At 39.9% G+C, this 24,416-nt stretch overlaps 1 protein-coding gene across 3 annotated transcripts in view; it reads right to left on the reverse strand.

Moving 5' to 3' along the window:
* Window positions 1–2,566: 2,566 nt before the first annotated feature.
* PDE1C (phosphodiesterase 1C) overlaps window positions 2,567–24,416 on the reverse strand; it is a 296,676-nt gene continuing 274,826 nt past the window's right edge. For all 3 annotated transcript variants that reach the window (XM_037386207.1, XM_037386208.1, XM_037386209.1), the window contains 2 exons: window positions 22,281–22,355; window positions 2,567–9,235 (listed from right to left, as the gene is read on the reverse strand). In XM_037386207.1, the coding sequence (XP_037242104.1) occupies window positions 9,222–9,235; window positions 22,281–22,355 (89 nt within the window). In that variant the 3' untranslated portion in view covers window positions 2,567–9,221. The remainder of the gene's footprint in view (window positions 9,236–22,280; window positions 22,356–24,416) is intronic.

Raw genomic sequence — 24,416 nt, forward strand, 5'->3', positions numbered from 1 at the left:
AACAGTTAATTTGCACAATGCCAGTGAAAGGGTTTACATTGTTAATGTGATGTGTACAAGTCATGACATACCTGAAGCAAGTCATCTGCTTATGTCCATCACCCAAACAATTGGCACCGCGAGTGCCTATTTCTAAGCTGTGCACATAAGCAAATTAGAGTGAGGTGGTACCGACTGACCTGGCAATGTAAGGTGGTTTGCAGAGCGACCCAAGCCTGGCAAGTCAGCTGAACGTAGCAACGGACCTTTAAAAAGAAAGAATAGTTTCAGCAGAGATGGATGAACAGTAGTCCCACCAGCCATGACAAAGCTTTTTGTAGTGCTGCCACCACTACGAGGTGTTTGTTGTCTTCTTTCCACCATTTCTTATCCATACATTTAGGTAAAGCTTACTGGGAATGTAGCCTCACTTTTGGGGACTTTTGCATCTAAAGGAGTCAATAACAAACATATATTCTTTTTATCACTTACCCAGTTTGAGTAGAGATATCCAAGTTATTTATTCTGGAAGTTTCACTTTCTTAAGTTTTGGACCTATGAACTGCCAGATCTCAGAAACCTTCCCCTTTAGCTACCTCCGTGTCCTCACAGAACTGGCAGTTCCCAGTTTTATTGCCCCGCACGGCTCTGAAGGCAGTTACACGGCACTTACCTTGCTTCTGTGGCAGTTCAGCAAGTGGCTGGCATCCCTGTGGGAACCATTGGTTGGTAACAGCTCCAGGCATTTATGCCACTGGCTATACACACCAGAGAAAGGACTCTGATACTTTATTTGCAAGGAGAGGTGAGACACCCAAATCATTGGATGGCTTTTCCAAACCAACTTTTCTCCCTTCTTGCTTATGTGGCCGTCAGTATTTTTGATTTGAAGATCACAGTCAGCTACATCAACACCCTCAATATCTCACAGAAGTTTGGCAGCTTGGCTTCATCTCTACTTGCGCTGGGCTGGAGGCACGTGCAGACTCAAATCAAGCCAGTAAGGTATAAGAATACAAGCAGGTACAGTGGCGAGCACATTGCATGTTCTTGAGGAAATCAATACCAGTGAACTTCCCAGGGAGGAAAGGAGTGGATTAGAACTGGAATTTCAGGCAAAAAGGAATGCATAAAGCCTTTCACGCCTGTATTGAACATCTCTGAATTTTACATCCTCAGAATGAACGGCTTGGTCTTTGTCACTCTTTATCATAATTTTTTACTTTTTTAAGGAAAAGATCAAATAGAAAAACAGCGACGGTATGGGAAAATCCTGGTCACTACCTGTGTGGCGTGGTAACTACAGCACAGACACCACTCAAGTCTACCTGTGGAATAAGATACCTTGTAGAAGGTGCTACACAGAGATGTAGCTGAAATGCTGTGAAAGGAGGTCTATAAGCAAGATTGAACACTGGACAGCAGCCCTGTGAGATCGATGCTTATACTTCAAGTGGCACAGAAAAAAAAAAAAATAATCACACAAGCAAGTATTTCAGTGGGCATGAGTGTGGTGTGTTGTTGTTGGGTTAGATGCTCATATTGACTGTGATTTCAGCCAAAATAGAAAAAGGGAAGGGTGAAGTTGACATGTCTAATCCCCAAACAGGTAAATACCTCGGAGTCCTTAAATAAGCTATTTGAATTATCTACATCAACTTCCCTACGTTTAGAATTTAGGAAAAGCCACTAGCTGCTCCTCACAGGGGCAGGTGGTGAGCAATGACTGCTGCCCAAGCAACATTCCCACCATGCTTAAAAAAAAAAAAAAAAAAAAAAAAAAAGTTGATTATTACTAATACTCTATGGGGAGTTGGACACTGGAAAGCAAATGGCAAGTGCCATGCCTGGATCAGATGTAGAAAGCACCAGAACAAAATCAACCCTTCTACAACTTTTAATGCAAATGAAACAGAGACCTCATTGTCTTTATTTGGTAATAGGATGAACATACATGGACTCAAGTTACAGAAAAACTGGAACGTTGGAAAATGTTTTATACATTTAGAGACCACAAGCCTCTCCTTTCAAATAAGGAACTAACAATAAATACTTATTGTTTAAAATTATTCTCAGAACAGTTGAGAATACTTGGCATTACATGGCATTGTTCATTTCAGCTTTGCATTTTTTATTTCCTTATGGGTCTTCACAAACCAAACAGGTGTTTGGTTTTTTTTTTTTCATTACCCTACCCACCCAGCCCAGGAACATACTTGCACTGAGTTTTGCTTTCAGCATGTATTTTAACTTGTTTTCTATACCCTGGTGCAAAATAGTGTAACAACCTGCCTCTTCCTCAAAAAATGTAGGAGAACAGGTGTCTGTTGTTTATTTTAGCTCAGTTCAAGAAAGACCTCTCCACTATCAGTTCTGCTAATATAAGCATACTCTAAAGTTTATGTTCAACTTCATACATAGGATTCCTTGCAGAATGCCAGCTGAGAAAAGGTTATTATACAAGACCAAGATCCTTGAGTTTGGTTAGTTTCCCCTTATCCTTCCAACCAATAGATTTAATAGATTTAATGTTTCTTAACTTTGTTTAGGACCTGTCACTGTAGGGTTAACCACAAGAGCAGTGAAATCTACTGTCACAGATAAGCCACAATGTCCACCCTTCCCCCCTGCTGAAGGTAGTCAGTGCACTAAGGTATGACTTTGATTGAAGTGCCTACCAGAAGCAGCATCATCAGAACAAAGAGAGAGATATATAGTCTTATTTAAACACATGGTGGTGGAAGCAGCTCCTACCACAGCAAAGGAAGACAGTGCCACCCTGATGCATTGGCTTTACACAGACTGCCCTGCACATAATTAGCTGTATATGTTTTGGTTATTTAAACTTTGGCCCCAGATGCTGCGGTGGGACCAGCAGGACTTTGCATGCAGCTTCCTTTGATTTCAGTGCAACTAAAAGAGTGATCAGGCCCTAAGTATTATTTTGCTCTAAGCTATGTTGCAAATGCAATGGCTTCAGTCTGTTGGGGAGGAATGGGGAGGAGAAAAGGGAAGGGAAATATTCCTGTGAGAATCTGGGCCTGTAGACAACCAGAAAGTCTGCTAAAAACCCAACCAGAACCCTACAATAAAAATAGCAAATATCTTAAAAAATTGCATATAAAAGTATATAAAAATATTATCCAAGCAAGAAGAAAAAGAAAATGCTCACTCTGTCATTCTACTGCTAGGTTTTATCACTAGAAAACCCCAATGGCCATAAGCAATTTTGTTTGATAGATGCAGTCCTACGACCACCGGCAGAGACAACGGGATTACGTGTATTCCTCCTACCACTGGATAGCTTCTAAAACCAGGGTGTTATGAGTACACAGCAGTCAATACGTACACACTTGAAAGAAATGGAAAGAACAAAAAATACCAAAAATTGTGCTGTGAGGCTTGCAAGTGAGTGCTGTCATGCTCTTAGGTATGAGGGTAAATAAATTCGCTGCAACCGAGCTTCAGGTTCTCAGCCAGCTTGCATGGAAGTAGCTCCATTTTCTTCTGCCTGGTGGTCAAGTCACCAGAGCAGTGAGAACTGATGCCTCAAAGATAGGCATGTGTCCCAGTCCTGCTTGGATACAGATCAGAGCCCTCTGTGCTTGCTGGGGATCAAAAGGGACATTGCAGCAACGAGAAGGCAATCTCAGCAAGTGGGAATGCACGGCCAGTGTTTCATTTTAACAGCAAATAATGGCATTGGCAGCCATCACGTGCCCTGCTCCTGCTTTGACCGGAGTAATCAGGGAATCTGGGATCACAAAACTTGTCTGCCTGTAGAAGCAGGGGGAGCATCGCTTTAGGATGCACACCTGCCACTAAACCGATTGGAGCAGACCTGCTCGCGCTGTGCGTAATACAAGTGTGGAACACCTCTGTACCCACTTCAGAGAGAGCTGAATTTACTCCTTCAGCTGTGAAAGCACGTTTTTTCCCCCTTCTTTCTACCTGGCCAGCACTGATGCCCACTCCCCAGAGTGATCTGCATGGAGTCAGTGCTGCAGGGCTCCTTCTCATCCTCAGCCAGCATGTTCCTGCTTTTGAGTGCTGATGTTCAGACACCGCACCAGCACAGCTCCGAGATCAGCATCAGTTCAACACATGCAGAAGCACAGGATCGCTCTGTTGTTTTTAATTATTGGGTGAGGTGATGGATTAAAAAAGCGTAAGAGAAAAGGACTGGATTATGCTGTCATTTGCTGAGGATAAATGGCTAACATATGCTATAGATCATCGGAGGATGATGAGTTTCATTATTATAAAATGAAATGTGAGGGAAAAGGAGCCAATAAGAAATATTTAAGACCATCTCATGGGTTCCTGGAGCTAGACTAGTTCATTCTAGTTGAAGCAAAAAAAAGGTACTGTCCTTGTCAGGTTCCATGATTTCTAATTTAAAAGATTATTGTGTTTTTTCATTTAAAGTCACGTTTGGGACCCACTGTAGAATTTGCAAGGATTAACAGCAAATTCAGGTGGTATTTGCCTTTAGCTAGGTGAGCTCAAGGACCTTCTGATTACAAAGCAGCATAGCACTATCAGCTGTCTAGTCAGAAATATTTTTGCTTCCACACTGAGCTTGTAAGACTTCGTAAGTACATATGCAAACTTCTGCATATTCAAAGGGTAGTTTGCAAAAACACCCCATACACCATTCTTCTCTGCCATAACCAACTACAGTTTGTTTATGCTTGAAAAAAGAAACATCGAGAAAAAGGAATTTACCTCCTTTATTCACCCACCAGGAACCAGGCTCCCAAATTCCAGATTCATTCTGATGCTCAACAACCTACTGTATTAATACATAGCGTATTTACACCAGCTGGAGCTATACAAAAGGCTGCACTTTTAGATAAGTATCAGTCTACCTAGATTGACTACTCTGAAATATGTTTTAAGTCTAAAATAGCAAAATTTCTTTTTTTAATCTACTATTTTATTATCAGCAAAAACAAATGTTGGCTGCTGGCACCTAACTTTTTTCTCAAATACGGAAAACATAATGACATCCATCATCTTTTTATAATTAAACATAGAAATCTAACCATATAACTTTGGAAAAAAAACCAACACAACTGTGTAGTTTGTAAGGAAAGCTGGTTGACTACGGCATTTTGACAGGTTTTTACATTTAAAAAAATAATTTAAAAAATAAGCAAATCCCTTCTTTCACATGTGTGAACACTTCTTGCAGAAGCACACAGTTCAAATCACTGACTGAGTACAGCCCAGAGAACTGTCACCCTTTCTGCTATTTAAATAATGAACAGGATAAAATGAGAGGGCTGAAGCACTGGCACAGGTCACCCAGAGAGGCGGTAGGTGCCCCATCCCTGGAAACATTCAGGGTCAGGTTGAATGGGGCTCAGAGCAACCTGACCTAGTTGAAGACGTCCCTGCTCACTGCAGTGGGGGTTGGACTAGATGACTTTTAAAGGTCTCTTCCAACCCCAAGTATTACAGTTCTGTGATACTATGAATCTTTAAAAACATATCACTTGTCTTTTTTTTTTTTTTTAATTATAGTGCATCCAGGAGTTCAAGCACTATATCACCATGAGTCAAAGGTCTGCTCGTTCCCAGCTACAGGGAAAAACCCTGACAGGGATTCTTGCAATGGTATCCCTCCCTGTTTTAAGTGCCTGGATTCTCCCTCTTGAGTTACACAAGAGTTTCTGGGAAGTAGAAGACACCTGATGCTCTTCCAGAAAGGCAGAGCTTTCTGAGAGTGCCAGCAGTCACTGCACAGAGGCAAGAGTACCGTCTTTATCTCACAGCTTCCCAGCCTGTGCCGCCCTCCATAAGAAGTGTCCTGGCAGCAGCAGACCCCCTTTGTGCCTGCTGGTGGGTGCTCCCAAATAATTCTGTAGAATTTCAGCATGAGGCCAACAGTATTGGCCCTATATTTGCAGAATTTCTGACATATTCATTGCTTGCATAGTCTTACTGAGGATGGAAAAGGAAGGCATCTGAAAAATGGAATTTCTACATGTTGGGGGAAAGTTAGGTATGGATGTAAAACCAGAAAACCTTACTCGCTCTTTATAAACATAGGCCATTACCTGATGCACACCTAATCCTTTTCCACTTTTTTGTTTGTTTGTTTGTTTCCCTTTGTGGAATAAAATAAGAGAAAACAGTTCTGTAATATTTTTTTTTTAATTTTTATTTTTATTTACACAATTGCACAGTGTCTGATCTCTAGTTTAAGTGGGAGGTGTCTAAACATACCATTCCTTGGCTCACAATGCACTAGCACGATGCTGCAGAGTGTTCCAGGAGGTGTGGGGGCTGCAAAGGGGTACATAGGTGTGATCCTGGGAGGGGGCCTCACAACAGATGCTTTCATCTGGCCTAGTCTCTTTGTAGGATTTCTATTTCTAGATTTCACTTTCACTTTATATATTTCCAAGCTGATAGAATCGGGGGGATTTTTTTTTTTAATGTGACAACAAAAAATCCTAAAAAATGCTAATAATCCACTGTATCTTATTCAAATTATTTTAAAAGAGCAGGAGAAGGTTACAGCTAGCTCTGTCTGCCTGCATATTGCAAAACATTTTGCTGCATACCTGTGTGCTGAGATCAGTAACTTTGACTGTAAAATCTCTTCTAGAATGGCAGTTCTGATCTGCAGTCCCTGAGAGATGGCAAATCTACCACCTCCCTTCTTAGCTCCTGCCGGTGGTGAATAACCCTAACAATCAAGGAAAAACATTTTCCAGTCTGATTTCACACCTATGTGCCAGTGCATGAGAAACAAGAACTAACCAGCCGTGAATTAAGCAGTTAGGCTTTGCTGCCTGAAAGAATCACTCCCAGAAAGAAAGAAAATATATATCTCAGAAACAGATGAAAAAAATTATTTAGGTTTTAATAATAATAATAATAATAATAATTATTATTATTATTATTCTATTGTGTATAATCTAAGGCATCTTTAGTCTGTGCATTAGGTAAGGATAACTTACAAAATATTGACTAAATCATCCTGCACCTCTGACCAAACACGCTGTGAGCGTATGTTCCCCCTGACTTCAGGGAGAAGTCTGACTAAGCAGGGACTGAGTCACCGCTGCAGTATTTAGTTCTGCATTATTGATATTTCATCAATGTGCCTTCAAAGAGCCTGGTCAGGGCTGGAACTCATATCCTACAACTCTTATCAGGGCTGAATGCTGATGGAGGAGAGGGGAAGGGGAGGTGGAAAAGCGCTACATGGTGCCACAGCTCTCTGCCTGCCACACAACATGGAGTCTACTCAGCACTGTCCCTACGGCCACTGTCCTCCCAACACCCCACTTTCCTCAGAAAATCTACCCCAGAGCTCCCATTGAACCAGGAGCTCACAAGTGTGAACACTATGCGCCCTTATATTTATTCTAGTTAAATGAGCTGGTTCAGTGAAGCCAACTGCGAGTTCTAAGAACTGCAGGAGTTATTTTTGTAATTCTTCTGAAAACATGTGATTGAAGTGCAACCTTTTCACAGCATGAACCTAATCTAAATATCTAGCTTTGAACAAACTCAAACTGCGGTGTCCAAAAAAAGAATTCAAACTGCCTCTAGCCTCAATAATCAAAATCCCAGATACAAACACTCCTGAGTGAGAAGGTATTTGTGTTTAAATATGGATTTAGGCTGAGCTCACTGCTGTGATTTTTGCTAGTGTTGCGGGAAGCTCGTCCCTGTACATGCACAGTTCAATCAGCAACAGAGACCCAAGCTCTAATATAGGCTGGTGGTAAAGTCCTGTGCTTTTAAACATGAAAAGGAAACACCAAAGATTTACCTTCCTAAGTCCGTATTTTGCATGTTCTCTACATAGCAAAGAGCCATGACAGCAGTCTGATTCCTTGTAAAACACATATACGACTAACACAGCAAGACCTTATCCTGAACAAAAAGGAGTTAGGCATAAAAACAGTTGTATGTGTACGTACGGTCTTGATTTCCACGTAGACAGGTAAAATTACTTACAATTAACAGGATCGCTACCAAGATCCCAAGCCAGAAAAGCACTTACATACATTTGGCGTTTCTTATACAAAGATACCTTCCTGAATCAAGGCCTGAGCAAGTTAGTTTTTTAACATTTCTTCTTTAAAATGGGCCAAAATGATGGCTACTTTCCATGTGTCTAACTCCACTGGATGAGACAGTTTTATCCACCAAGTCCAGCGGTGTATTTAGGACACACTTGTTCATTTTGGTTTTGTCTGTCTGTACGTCTCCCAACAACGCTTTTCCTTTTATTTGGCCTGTCCATTCAGCCAGCGATAAAAGAAAGACTACACTGAGATGAAACTAAGAATTGATCCGTGTGATTCCCTGCTGCCCCCCTTCTCTTAGATCTCCAGGTCAAACAAAAAGCGGTTACTAGTAGCCCATGAACAAATGTAAGAGACAACTCATTATCTGAAATCTCAAGTTAAGGCAGGCACACCAAGCAGTACATTAGTACATGCTCTCAGAGTCTGACAACAAAATTTGCCCCAAGGAAATATTGTTTTCATTGATTATTCCTTTCCTATTACTAACTGCAAAAACAGAACAAAATCAAGGGTTGAGTGAGTCTGCCTGCTGTTTAGAAACAAAAACATTTTGCTATCATTGCATCATCTGGGAAAGACATCAAATCTTAACAAATGGTCAAACGACTCTACAAATTCACTATTCTTATTAATAAAATCTGTGGTGAGGTGAAAACTGATGTCAAATTCTGTCTACCAGCACCTTAGAAAAGGCTCTCAGGGAAAATAAAGAGTAAAGGTTAAGTATTATCAAGTTGGTTTTTTGGTTTTTTTTCCTAAATATTCTTTTGCATCACCCTAATGTTGGTGTCACAATCTGAGGCACAGCAAAGGGCAATACCAGCTTTTGAAGATGACTTATCTATTTGCTTTACCTGTCCAGAGGAATGGAACCATTTGCATCAGGAAATCACTACTTGTTTTGTTTGTTTTTTTGTTTTTTTTTTAACAAAAAACTTCCCAAAACAACAAAAAATGCACACATACACAAACAAACAAAAATAAACTGACCCAAAAAACCAAGGCCCCCACCCTAGAACCCAGAGTCATTAGCTGTGGAGTAGCCAGTGGGAGGAGGAGTGTTTTGAAAGTTGTTTAACGCCTTCCCCAGAAACTGGTCTTTGCAGAAGGAGGAGGAGAACGGGAATGAAGAAGCTCAGCTAAAATGATGAAAGAAATTTGCAGTCTCTTTTTTTTAATATATTTTTACTCTTCTGTATCTGAAATAAAAAAAGAAAAAAGAAAAAGAAAAGTGTCAAATACTGCTCTTCTTGCCTTTGTCCAAGGAACAGGTAATCTGGGAAAGAAAAAGAAGGGTATCAGTTTAGACAGCCTCATTTCCTCCAAGCAGTGTGGCTTTGCTTCACTGTTGAAAGGCTGCAAGGTGAGGTCCACCAAAGCAATATCTTACTGGCTTGACTGGAAATATCATTCTGTCCTACACAAAGTGAAATCCATTGCTTTCTGACTAATCCAGTGAGAATTCAACCTTTGGCATCAATGGGATCATGCAACACAATCCAGCATGCTTAGATCAAGAGATCCTATTAGGCTTCTTTGCAGTAGGGCGCTCTGATCACCCTTGCTCACTAGTTCTTTCAGGACCTTTTTGTTCATGAAAGCAACAATGTTGTACATATGGTTTGACATGAAGAAAAGAAAATGCTCCAAACACAAAAGAACACTACCTTTTAAAAGCCTCTTTCTCCCCAAAAGGTTGCAATGAAAAGCACAGCCTTACGTATGGATAGGTGCCTGAGATCTAACAAAATATGTGTGTTTTACAATCTACTAGACTCCTCCATCAAATATTTATAAACCCTTGGCTTCATAATTAGCCTATATTTGACTAACAATATCCTGAATTTACAAAATAACTGTTTTCTATGTAGTTACACCACGAGTGCATCTTCACAATGAACAGATCTCCTTGAGGAAGAAATGTAGACAAGAAAGCTTTTTTCTTTATTTCTAGTGAAAGAGGACAGTTTATAATGACAGAGGAGACACTATCCAACCATCTTCATACCCTTAACCTAGAAATGCTCTGGAAAAGCTTCAAACAGGAACATGAATATTTTACTCTATATTGGCTGTCCCAACCGGTTAGCTGAATACACCTGGCACTCTGCTTAACTACTGCTATTCTGACAATGCTTATGTCAGCAGAGTTTGGAAAGTCTTTTGACTCAAAAAGCATTTGAAAGAGTCTCTCAACCAAGGAGATTCAGCCCAAGGAGAGATTGATTAATTTATCTGTAGGGCTGGCTATGCCTTGGAAGATGTGATAACATCAAAATCTCTTTAGGTCCCTTTCAGAAAACCAGTTTCTTTTGCCTTCAATAATATATTGCCTTTTTTTTTTTTTTTTTTTTAGGTCCTATTTTGGCAAAGGAAAAAAGGAACAACAAAGAACTAAAGCTTTGCTGCTGGATTGCATTATCTCTGATGAATGTATACAGAGGCTGCACAGATCTGCTAGGGAGTTGGTATCATTTTCTTCTACTGTATAGTTCACGGGGGACTTCTCCTTTCAGGATGGTCTCCTGTAAGTTGCTACCACATTATCTTGTTCACTGATGCAATTCTAAGACACTGTTCTAAGGAATTAGGCTTTCAGCATTTCATTGGATTTATTTAGACTGAATTGCACATTCCCAACACTACCGACAGCATAACCTACAACGGGCAATAGTAACAGCCATAACAACAGTACTACACTTCCTTGATGTCTCCTATCTAAAAAGTTCAGCCTGATTTACTGTTATTAACAGGATCATAACAATCTGGTGAGACGTATCATTAGCAGTATTTTAAAGAGAAAACACTGACCCAGAATGAAAGGTAATTGTTTGGGACACATGGACTAAATTACATCCTTAAGCAGTAATTATTTCTGAATCTCTTAAATGATCTGCTGAATCACACCAGGAATCTGAAACAGAGCTCGAAGTATCACCCAGCATGCCCTCCCCTTCCTATGCCATTCACACTCAGAAGACTTAACCCCTCCCATCGCTGTTAATGAAACAAGGAAAAATGCAGTGTTTTTCCAGACTCTAGAAGTTCCCTGTGGAGAACTGAGTCATATATTGCTTTTTGCTTCCGTTAGCCACATCATCAGCTCCAGTGAAAACATTCCAGTACAGCATTACTTTAAATTGTTTTTCTACTTGGTGGAGCAGATGTGTTGGTTTCCTAGCCGAATTTGCTTTTCGATACAATACAATGGATATGCCCTACAACTACCTTAACCTTGGATGTGATTCAGTCTCTTTCTCATTTCAGCACAACAGTTCCAGTGCAAATATTAGTATGGATCAACAGAGGTAATTGAAAGAGGAAAAAGAATGAATATGCAGCACTCAGTACGCAGGAAGACTAAGGAGTTCACTCAGCATATACTGAATTTCATTATCTGAAATAGCCTCATCTGAATGCACATCTTGGTCCTTCAGTGTCACTGACGAGTTTATATTGTTTGTCAAGGTTGAGCATTGGTCCTACTCTTGATCACTAATGCAAATACCAGTGACTTCACAGCTCTTCATGTGACACCAGCACCCACTTGGAAGAGATTAAGACCATTTCTGCTATCGGCTTGTAGTTTTATACTAAGGCATTTTTAACTTGTGTTTGTTGGACTGTGAAGGTATACGTTTACTATGTTACGTCTGACGTACTGAAGCAAAAATACACTGCGGTTCGTCTTTTCCTTCACACAGAATTACTCAGTGTACAACTGTATCCATACAGCAAGGAAGCTGGCTGTCAGATTTGCACAATCAGTGATTAATCTCATACATTTCCCCCTCTTTTTGTGATAAAACCAGTGCTTTGGAGTCCAAGGCCTTACAAGAACTACCCATTTTAAGAGCTGGCATTTATTATGCCTGTCTCATGCAAACTTTCACAATCTGCTACCCAGCTGGAGAACAGGAACAGAGCCCCAGAGGCATTTAGACTGAGGTGAAAGTTTAGACTAACTCAAAACCTACACCTGTTCTGTAATGACTCACGCTCCTCACTGAGGGTAAACCACAGGTGGGATGCTGGTTGTAACCAGCTGGAAGTGGAGAGCTGACTGCTCCCAGCACCGCTTCTGAAGGTGGCCAGCCCTGCTGCTCCAGCCCAACGCTTGCCCTTTCCCTCCATCCTTTCTTCCCCAGCTGCTGAAAGCACGGCCCTGCCCAAAGCGGGTTCAGGGCACCTTCTCACAGCCTCCAGTGCTGGGCCAGGCTGTCAGGACAAGACCAAATCCTGTGGTTTTCAAATTGCATTTAAAAGAAAACTCTGCTATTTTCTTGCCCAAAAATTAAATGCTGAATGCAGACTGCAAGACGGTGGTGTAATATGGACTCAGGATTTCATGGGCAGGGGTTTTTTCACATACTGCTTAGCTTGCTTGGCAGTCCCTGTCAACGGAAGTGTTTGTGAGGTTATCGTACGGTCCCTGTTTCCTCTGTTCAAATATGCAGTCCTTCAGCTTTATAACCATACTTAATTATGAAGGAAGCGCAAGCTGATACCACAATTATCCAGGATTACACACTCAGATTTTCTTCCTAAGCAGGCTGTGGTAACCTTGCAGTTCACTTGTGAAAAAATAGTGCTTAGCATGAACAAATCTCATCTTCTTAGCATGCTGAATGAGCACTTCTACAGAACTCCACCACACCACCAAATAATGTTGCCCATGAGGTGCTATTACCCCAAGATAATTTTTAGTTACAGTTTTAAAACACAGAAAAAGCAAAAGAAGAGAGCCTCAGTTAACCATATTCATTCAGTCCATTCCTTATTGAGCTCCCTATGGTGATGACTTTTCATGCTTTTATGATGTAACATCATAAAGCTATCAACCAAAAGAAATCAGCATATAATTACATTAAAATGAACATTTTCATGTTTTGCATATTTTATTCTCGAAAATTTTAGGGGCAAAAATGAATCCTACTGTTTTTTTCAATTCTATTAAAATCAGATTCTCTTTTCACATCCAAAAACCTGTGTGCAACACAGGCTGTCAGTGTTACGTATTAACATAAACAGCAGAAATCAGAAGGGCTGCACTTGAAGGGAAGTTAAATACACAAAGTTTATGCATGGTATGACTTTTAAGCCTGAAAAGGGAGAGCTGCAGAAAGAATCTAATAAAAGGTAAATGAAATTATGAGTGGCACTAAGAATGTGAATAGGGAGCAATTACTGTTTCTCATAGTCCAAAATGGGGGTTATGAAATTAAATTATCAAGCAGTAAATTTGAAACCAACAAATAGATGTGAATTTTCATATGATGCCTAAGTAAATTTTGAATTGTGTTGCTTCAGTGCCCAGTACACAAAAAAGCACCAGGGATCTAAAGATAATTAGACAAAGTAATGGAAGAAAAATCCATCAGAGGCTATCCAAGTCAAAGATTTGACCTCTGCCTTAGCTCTTGGGAAGGCAGAAAGCCGCAGAGGGGAGGCGTCACTCTGGTTTTGTTCTTTGTTCATTAATATCTCTGCTACAGAATGTTGTCACATAGGTAATGGAGAGCTAAAGGGACTTTTAGTCTGACCCAGCATGGTGGTTCAAGCTTTCCTAGGAAAGCTGACATGGTGTTTGAAAGTAGCTTCCACCCTCACCTATTAAAAGCTTAGGCTTTCCAGGATAAGACTATTCCAAACTCTTCTCACTCAGCAACCTGCTTCATACAAGCACTGGGTGAAATAACAGCAGAAATGACAAATTGTTGTTTAGCAATTGATAACAGAATGATTACTGATGCAATGCAAAATGAGGGGAAATAATAGTCTGAGTAAATGTGTCTCAGATAACCCATAATCAAAAAGGTAGTTATCCTTACTACTACAAATGATGCAAGTATTTGCAGCTGGTGGGGCAGATCACTAAATCTGCCACTTTTAATTCCTTTTGTGGACTCACTCAGCATCTTGCAGGAGTGACCTTTTGATTTTGTAAGCTTGTTCCCAAAAGGCTGGGTCTTTCCTGTCTCTCCTGAAACGCTAAAGTGTGCTCGGTTGTAACCTGTCCCCATCTGAAAAGCACTGCTAGAGCTACTCCTAGCACTCAGAATAAAATGAAGATGTCGAAAATCTCAGTGCTCAGTTCTCAGCACTGGATGATTCTGTCTCCTACTAAAGACATTTGAAAGCCTTTTTCAAACAAAACTAAGACCACAAAGAAATAAATTCTGCATATTTATGCTATTCTTTTGCTTCTGTTGCACCAGAGATGAGTGAGGCCTAAGAAACAAAGTTCAGAAGATCAGTGAAATGAAGAAAGATGTGTTATAAGTTAATTCATATCTGTTATCTTTTTAATGGATGAGAAATTTTAGAGTGATTATTTTTTCCAAAGAAGACAATGTTACTCAAAGCTGCCTGTGTCCTGTTTAAAGCAAGGGAAAAGAAGAATAAATACTGTTGGGAAAAAGCTTGAATACTTGTTTTGCAACTGAATATAAATACCATCATTCCTAATTTAGCAGATATCCAAGTGCTTAACATTCATTTTGTTAGGAGAAGAAATGACATTAGCATAGAAGGTATTCTGATTTTTGAGCTTTGGCACATAATTATCTCTAAAACGTTTGTGACATCAAACAATTTCTAGTCCTGTTCACACTGGTGTTGAGTTTTATGTTTCCATGACAGCTTGTATTACACTTGACCTGAGATCACATCAGTGATGGAAGAAAGAGATTAACTTTGTTTTAATATATGTTGTTTGTTTACCAGCATATTATGGATATACATAACAGCAGAGAAAAACACAATTAATACATTGGCAAAAGTTTGGTTACACCAAATAAGGTTTGAGTTTCCTCAGTAAAACATATATGAAAGAACTTAGATACTTATTACGCAAAGTGACTTACAGGAATAAGTGCAAAAGCTTATTCTGTATTTGATAAACACAATTCAAAGGTCTGAACATTTTTGGGGTAAAAGCTAGACCATGGTTTTCATAAAGAGTTGTTCCATTGTGGATGGAAAAAAAAAACCCAGTGCTTTTCAAGGCACAAAAGGGATGAGCTGCCATAGGCAGAAGGATAAACGATATTAACAAAGTTTTCAGCCAAGTATATGAATCGGAATTTTGTAATTAGCACTCAGTGAATAACTTCTTCTTTGAGTGACTGACTGAAATGAAAAAAAAAAGACAATTCTTAGCTCTGGGTCAGACGCAAGTAATTGCTTTCTTTCTTTCATGGAAAAAAGGATTGTTGGGGAGTGGGTTTTTTTGGGAGGAGAGGGGTGGAGAGGAAATGAAAGATCAAGCTGAGCTTTGCAACTAACTCAAACAAAAAATTATTTTTATCATTTACTTAAAGCTGGCTAAAATATGAAACATCATTTCAAAGGAAATATTCCAATTCTAGATTTTTTTCAGTGCCTCCTCAGTTTTTGACAATCACTTGTTTTGAATTAGACTTAAATTCCTAGATACTTTAGCCTGATTCAAAATAGCATTTTTCAACTAGCACCATTTGCTAGTTTTCTTCTACATTTACCATTGCCTCCATGTCCCAGGTTTTGACATTAAGAATAGCAAAGCAGTGTTTTAGGAGAGAAAAGAATGAATTGCCTAGTGATGGCTTGATTAATAATAATTGGTAGAGATTACTATTGAGATAGGAGTTTCAGAAAAATAACCTCTAAATTGACTCTCTCTTCTCATTGTCCAGCTTCTCTGGACTGGATGGTACAGAACTGCAGCCCAAGAAGCTGGAGAGGACTGATGTCCCTTTGCCTCTACCCCCAGGGACAGACCATGTAGGAGGTCCAGCACACAAACCAAAAGGCATGAAGGCACCCACCAAGTACCCAGCTGGCAATCTGTAGACTGCAGTCTTTACATTTGTATTCCCATACATTTGACTGAGATTTCTTCCTTCATAACACTTCTACTTGTCAGAGTCCCTAAAACTAAAGCTAAAGCTTTTAAAGATGACCTAAAGCTAAAGGTCATCAACCACTTTTGAGGAGCCATTTCATATTCTTCCTCCCCTTCAGTCATCCCCTTCAGACATGATCTTGTTTCTCTTTCAGAGCTAAGTATTGCATGGGGAAAGAGGCTTGACTGTCACTGGATTGAACATAAATTCATGTAGCTGAGAAGCAAGAAGGACTCTCTTCTTGCTAAAGCAGAGAATTTATATACATCATTTCACAAGCAAATTATCCTAAATGGGGCAAGGACTGTAACAGAAGCAAGGTCAGAACTCCACTCCCTGACTGGTACAAAATCAAGGAAGAATTTCCACAACATGCTGCCTAAGTTACACATTCCTCCGTGCCTCTAAGACCATGGATGTTACCCCCAAGGAGTAATACAGCTATATGTTATCTCTGAGCAGAACTATATTTAAAAAAACACAAAAAAATGTTCCCCATAAAATCAACTACTCAAAAGAACTACTTAAGTACCTACAGTGATTCTTTTATTTACTGTGCATCTGAAGTAAATATTCCGAATAGTCACTTAAATCTGAAATCAAGCCAAATGCTATTATATCTGTGACTTCATGTAAAGTAGAAACAAAAAGCAATCAAGCATCCCAAGGACTTATTAACAACCTGGCATGGCTTGAACAATGGAAAGCAGGCTAAAAAAGAGATACATGAAAGTCTCAAAGGAAAACCAGGTGCTTTCTGTAAGATTTACACACACACTCACAAAACCAACAAGTTGCAAAATCATCTGCATAATTATACAAGGTACCTTTTTACATATTCCCCATACTCTCATTGAGCGTGCATGCCATGGTGATGTAACGTTTCCAAGGTCTGGATGCTAACAATGTATTTTGCATTTAGCTTTAAAGATCACATCACATCATGTTCATCTATTTGATAGTAAAACTGCATAAAACCTTCTTCAGAGTACATCTGTCTATGCAAATTCCAGCTTGCCGCAGGTGCCACTTGCTAAATTAGGCACACTCATTTTTTCCAAAAGAGCACAAAAAGGATCTTAAAAAGCACAGAAGCCTTCCCCCCCTCCAGTTATCCTATATTACACTACTATGGAGCAATTGTTCAGCAGAGATAAATTATGGTGAAATATGTCTTTCTGGATAGCAAAATGCCTTAATGCTTTTAAGCAAGTTTTCCAGAAGGTATCAGTACAATGCCTTCCAATTTCTAACTTGGGGCAATAACCTCTAATGTAATTCAAATAACAGACCATAAAGAGAAGTAAGAAAAGGAAGGAAATTGTCTTTAGAAGTAGTCTTAGATTATTGTAATTCCAATTTGCCACTGCTGCTGGATTCTGACACATAATATCAAGAGCACTATTCAGGCAGCAAGGAAGAACCCAATGTGTTTGCCTTACAAACTGAAATGGTCTTTTCACTTCCGACAATAACGGAGAAATCAGCCTATCTTTTGAGGCAGAAATAGAAATGGCGCCATTATTTATTTGGCCTGAAATGTACCTTTTTACCTTTCTCAAGAAGATATAGACCAGGGGTCCTCAAACTACGGCCTGCGGGCCAGATACAGCCCCCCAGGGTCCTCAATCCAGCCCCGGGTATTTACAGAACCCCCTGCCCCTCCCCCCCCCCCCCCCCGCCGGGGGTTGGGGGGGAAACCAAGCAGCACAGATGACTGCCTGCCACTTCATCCACGCGCCAGCCCCCTGGTTAAAGAGTTTAAGGACCCCTGGTACAGACAAATGCTTGAGTAATTTATCTAAAACAACATTGCATCATTTAAAACAACAAATTTCAAATTAATGAGCAGGGGTTTGTTAGAAGAGACAATTCTTAAATGGTTGTACAGCTCTGCAAAAAGCTGCATTCTCCTTAGATGAAGCTGAGAAGAATCTTGTTAATTCAGCTCTGTCTGGGATAATTGTGGAGCCATCATCATGACTCCTTCACAGCACCATGTTCCCATACAAAAGGCATTCTCAGATAACAACATTCTGTGTTAGCTACTCTGCCACTCGATTTTTGGGGACAGCTGGGGCAAAAAGAAATGAAGTCCCAGTACTTTACCTTTATAATGAGGGAGTTTTCCACTTACTGATCAAGGAATGATTGTCACAAAAAATTAAGACCAAAAGACAGCCTTACATGCTGGCCTGGGCAATGTACAGAACATGTAGGAAAGGCTTGTAACTACTGTTAGGCAACAGTATAGGTTAACAAAAACATAGTAAAGCAAGCTAAAACCTCAGTTTATGGTAAGCCTGCTATGAAATCTTAATCGAGTCTCTATATTTAAAGGCTACATATTTTATATTATATTCTGTTGAATCTATGCTATTCTATTCTATTACGTTGCACTGCATAGAGGAGTGCATTATTGAAACGATGACCTGTCAAAACGCAGGGTTACAATCTGACCACGAGGTGGGAGCATTGCTCATCACATATACCCAGGGCACGTTAGGCTTTCCCTCTATGTACTAGCTGTTGAAGGTAAAATATCCTATATATTACTGTGTTATAACCTGCAAATGTGCATGTTACCTAGAATAATAAGTTCCCAGGACAATCACAAAAAAGAACCTTTTAACTGTCTGTAATTGTTAGCTGAAAAATAATGTTTGAATAAACTGTGTTTTGGTCCTTGGAACAGAGTTGCTCTGAAACCTTTCTATTAACACTGCAGAATCTTTTCCCAGTAGGAAAAAATGAGGAGGTGGTAGAGATAACCTGTGAAAGTGGTAATCATAGAATTATACACTAGTTTGAGTTGGAAGGGACCTTTAAAGGTCATCTAGTCCGACCACCCAGCAATAAGGAGGGACGTCTTCAATTACGTCAGGTTGCTCAGAGCCCCATCCAGCCTGACCTTGAATGTTTCCAGGGATGAGGCACCTACTACCTCTCTGGGCAACCTGAGCCAGTGTTTCACAACCTTCATTATAAAAAACTTCTTCCTTATATCTAGTCTGAAATGGAGAAGAATAATTTTCTCATTTGTTGTTAGTTTTGTGAGCAGAAAAAAATTGCAAACCCAGAAAGTTTGTGGATGTAGATAAAAATTACTTCCATGTGACTGCTTACAATTTTCCATTCAAAGTGTTGAAAAGCAACTATTTCACATGGGAAAATCAGGTTTTCCAAAATGGTTTAATAATGTCCTATCCCACAGGAAACATTTGATGAACTACTTGTGCTGATGATGTCCCCAATACAGGGTTGTGTCTTTATGTGGGAAATGGCAGCCCCATACCTTTTTCTCAGAACTGAAAGGGCAGTAGCAACTAAAAAGCAGTATCTCCCACAGAAAAAAGGCCAGTAATACAAATATGAGATTAACATGAGAAGGAGACTAGCCCATGTTCAAGAGACTTGCACAGGATTTTGAAGCAGTTAAGACTGAAATCTAATGCATGACTGTAGCTTACATAGCCATCCTCAAGCCAGCTTTAAAGCAGTTGGCTTTGGTACAGATAGACTAGTCGAATGAAGCTCTGGCCAGATGCATACGTAGCTCCTCGCTGTCTCAGCCAGCATGATCCCTGTTCCTGGAGACATGCCCACTTAACTATTCTTGGGTAGCTTCAAGGTAACTCTGACACAGAAGATACATTTCACACCTGTGACTACAGTGTAGACATGCAGCTTCAGTGTCTTCATGTCCACATGAGACAGTTATTCTATGTGTCCCTGGCCACTTGGTTCCCCATGTAGTAGAAGGGCAAATGCATTAGAGACATTTCGGCATGCATGTATTCCTGTAACAAGATACTACAACAACTTCCTTTGTATATACTCAAAAAGCAACTTGGACACAGGTCCTGCAAAGATTTATGCAACATACACTCTAGCTTTCTTCTCTGGGTGCAGGATGCCTGCACAGTAGGACAGGGTAGGAGACTGACCTCAGTAGGAGACTGACCTCAGTTGGGTGCAGGGTGCTAGCTGATGCTAATGGGTGGCTGTGCAAAAGTTAAAGCCCTTATGGCAAATTTACCCAAATGGGCACCTGTTTAACACAAATACACTCCTGCTACATACTGAACAGAGGCTGTAAAACCCAAGTACCCTTGCCCCTGCAAAAAATCCAAGCTGAGTTTCACCCACCAGAAAACTACATGTAGTGAGTGCATTATAGCTGTAACCTCAATCTTTCTAACTTCCCCGCTTAATCTTTTTTTCCCCAGCATGTGAAAGACCATGTATTGGCACGTGAGAAAGCATATGCTCGGGTAAACATCTCAGTAGTCTGCAAACAGCTATGTATTATCCATGGATAATGTTCCTTTCTCCACATCCCTCACGTGGCCGGTAAGGAGATTTGCTCTGGGAGTGAGTAATAGAACAGGTTGTGTAGCATTTATCAAAACAGAAGTGCCACCCTACGGCTTTCCTTTCTGTGGTACAGCATTCACAATTTTTCTCCTGTTTTCTATTAATGAGATTGCTAGCTATAATCTGTCTCTACAGCATCTGAATGAAAGATATTCAGCCTACAAATTGTCCTTGCATGGTTACAGTTGCTTATTCACTGTAATCAACTGGTCCCAAGGTTCCTGTCTTTTCCTTAAGGGGATGAGCAGAACATTTGCTTACAGGAGAACAAATAGATATCAAATAACTAACACCACACAAAGACTAGTAGCTTGCAAGGAACAAAATTGACACTCTCAGTCTTCAAGTCAGGATGAAACATTCACTTCTTTGCCCTCCAGCCTAACTAAATAGGTGTCCCTAATCTTTCTGAGACTTAGGGAGCACAGGCCTTCAAATATAACCTCATCCTCAAAGTTAGGGATTCCTGCATCTACTCTCTTGGCTGAGCTGATACTCCTGAGTCCTCCTAAAGAAGCCCCAGTGTTTCTGCATCCCTCTGGTCCTGCCAGGGCTGCAGCCTTCCAGCACAGCCACTGCTCCACCATTACCCACCACAGTGGGGAGAGTGGCCAGTCTGACCATTAATTCTTCTGGGGCACCACACATATTCAAAAACATCTGAAGAGTCACATGTTATTTGAGTATTTTTGCTTAATTTCTGCATGACCGCAGAAAGTGTTGTGAATGGTACTTGTTCAAGACTGTTTTCCTGACAGATGCTTAAGCGTGTAGATAATATCACCTCTTAACAACATAACTGAATCTTCCTGCCCTATTGTTGCTAAAAGCCCTCTTTAAAAAAGGTACATATTTGTGTGTCTGAAATTAATACATGCTTCTAGATGAATTTTTAGTTGAGGTATCACATTTTCTGATTATGTCTCATTTTGCTAAAGCATAGGAACTTTAAGTTATTTCTTAAAAGAAAGCAATAAAAGAAAACATGGTATAATAACTGCAGTACTTACAATGAGGCTATCTTTCCTGACCGTTGAAACAAAATACTGTATTATTCACATTTAGGAATAGCTGTATTTCAGCAGATTTTACTGAGACATACTAAAGAAAGTGTTAGCTTTAATATTTGTTTCCATTTATTTTTCTATCTAATACTTTAGCCATCGATTTTGGAGCAATGTGGGTTCAGATACTAGCTCAGAGCCCTGTGGTACATAGCTGAGGAGATGCAAGGAGTAAATACGCCACAGACCTTACAGCTGGTTTTCCACTTTGCTGAGGCTACTGAAACTTCTGTGTACCTCTACGTTAGGATCAGACTCATTAGAAATTATTCTCAGATGCCCAAGAAACCCATCCCATGGCTTGGAATTGCTTCATTCCAACAACGTTTCAGCAAGATCCCTTTTCTACAGCATTGGTAATAGAACCCCTATGCTGATGTGCATGTACCTGCTTGTTTCCCACACCTGTGGTTCGACAGCGCTTGGCAAATTCCCCCTCAAACAACTAAGCCAAGAAAGCTTTGTGTTTGTATTGGTGTAGTATACAGTGCAGTCATGAAAAACAAGGACACCTTGTAAAGTTTTTTCTTAGCTCTGTTTTTTACATCTCCCATACAGCCTGGCCTAACAGAGTGCAGAATACAGCCCAAAGAAAGTCAGAAGAATAGAACCTCTCAGATCTGCATTTCCTATTAAGCAACTCTAATAATCCAGGATTTTTCTTGCAGGCACCCCACAAAAATTGATGGATAAGCCTTACCAGCAGAACAACTAAGTGGTGCTAAGCATTATGTGAAAAGGATGATTTTCCTCCCGAATGCCCCAATGGCTTCTTTTCAAGTCTAATGTCTGTTTCTGTTAAGTCTGTTTCTGGTTACCACACATTTTTTTGATTCTAGAATAACCTTCAGATGTTTAGTAAATAGTATATTGCATATAAAAATGGGTGACAAAATGTAATAAAATGTTGTCCTTACCATCTGTTCTCTTTGATTCATCCCCTACACTGGACTGATCTTTTTTGTCCAACTTATTGTCTTCCTTTAATTCACCTAAAAAGAAGCAATAAGAAACACTGTAAGCATTTTAATGCAGACTGCAGTTTATTAATACCTGTAACTCAATCAAATTGCAACATCCAAAGGAGATGTTCCTTAGGAGAAAAGGTCTGTATTCACAAGGAACTGGATTAAGAGATTTCCATAGAATAAAGCACCAGACAAAATTTATCCAACTCCTACAGAAAATCAAGCTTTACAATTTACTTCTAAATTTATTTTATTTGTTAACACCTTTTTAAATGCACAAGCAAACTCGTGCTCCTCTGGTTGTCTGTAGGCCATTAAAAACCTGAGCACAACGTTAATTTCAAAATTAGGACTCTGACACATTTATGCTTTTAAAAGACTTCATCTTAAGTCTCTGCATTAAAGAACCACCTTAAACATCCCAAACAGTCCTACATAATCTTGTCTTACTTTCTCTTACCAGTTTCCTATACCCACAGATTCATTGGGGTGTCCCTTGATGACAGTATCAGGGAATAATCATCCTAGCATTGATCACTGGCTTTAGAGTCTCCGTAGCAAACCAGCAAAGCAAAGCCTTTGGAGAGTAATAGCTGATACAGAATGAAAATGGCAACTTGAGTTGGGGTGTGTTTTGTGAAGCCAGGAAGGTTAACCAGAGTCATTCTCATTTTCTGTCATCTATTAATTAGTCATACAGCAGATTACAGGAGACCTTCCCAGACCATCCCTTCATTGAATGAGAATGCCAAATGCAAGATCAAATGAAGAATAACTTAAAGGAAGAATTCTACCAGAATAGGGTTCTTTCAACTGCAGTGTCCAAACAGCAGCAAAGAAGGTGTCCTTCCTTCAGATGTCCAGAGAAGCAACAGCAGCCTGCCCAGATAGGAGCAGGCAGCTTGTCTTTTCCCCCTGGAGGAATAGTAGTGAATTTTTGACCCACACCTCAACACAAAAAGCTGTAAAAGTCTCACTCTAGAATTTTTTAAATGTGAGGTATGTTACAGGGCTGTATTAACGTGATGCTTATTCCATTTCTATTATTATTTTTGTTATTATAGCTACTTTCCAGCCTTTGGATCAAGATTATAGGCATTATGTGTTAAAGAGGATCTGATCTGCCTTCAAAATAGTCATGGCCAGTGGATATTTATTTTTGGAACCACCCAAAAAAAGAGAAATTGTAGAGAAGCAAGGTCTCCCTCTTCCACATTGTTCCCTGACCACTGGAATATTTGTTATTCTTGGATGACAGGAGATCAATCTCTCCCTCTAATTAAGCTTCATCGTATTATAAAAGAGGAATCGTTTTCAAATCTTAAAATATTTAACAAGAGGGAAAAAACATGTCCTGATCAGTTCTCATTCAGAGTCAGAACTTTTCATGTATTCTTTTTCTAAGCTAACCGTGTGGGTGAGAGAAAAATGAAAGCAAGATGATACAGGACAAGCCGCAACCGGCTCAGCTGATCACACTGCCACTGACTTAGGCTCCCTGAACAGAGATCTAAAAGTAGCTCCAATCAGGGTCAAGGTATCTGCTTGATGAAGGTGGACTCTAAAAGAAGGACACTGTCTTCAGGAAATGACATTAAAATGTCTCTAGCAAAGCACAAAAGTCTCGCATTTCCTCCACCATCACGTGGCTGACAGTAATAATAAGCTAATAATGCTTTACTTGACCATTGCGTAAAGGAGTTGCTTGACACTTAAGTGTGTGCAGAAAAAGATTATGAGCATCCACACATATGTTATTTCACAGTTTGATCTCTCGGAGAAAGCACATGGACAGTGAGTGACTGAGAGAGACTTTAAACTCACCCGACAAAGCAATTTCTGAACTTTCATTGAACGTAACTTCCCACGAATAGGAGACTTTTGAGTATTGTAATATCTACCTTGCCATACTGCCAGAAGTAGAGCAGAACAATGATCATAATGGTCTTTTTGAAAGGGATTACAAAGGCAGAGAAATAATAATGCAAATACTTTACGATGAGATATTAACATATAGACATAACGGAAGCTGTGGTGAACCCAGAGATATGAATGTTAAGATTTCATCAGTCTCCAAAGACTCTG

Source organism: Falco rusticolus, chromosome 4 (genome assembly GCF_015220075.1).
Source record: "Falco rusticolus isolate bFalRus1 chromosome 4, bFalRus1.pri, whole genome shotgun sequence".
In the NCBI taxonomy this organism is placed as follows: domain Eukaryota; kingdom Metazoa; phylum Chordata; class Aves; order Falconiformes; family Falconidae; genus Falco; species Falco rusticolus.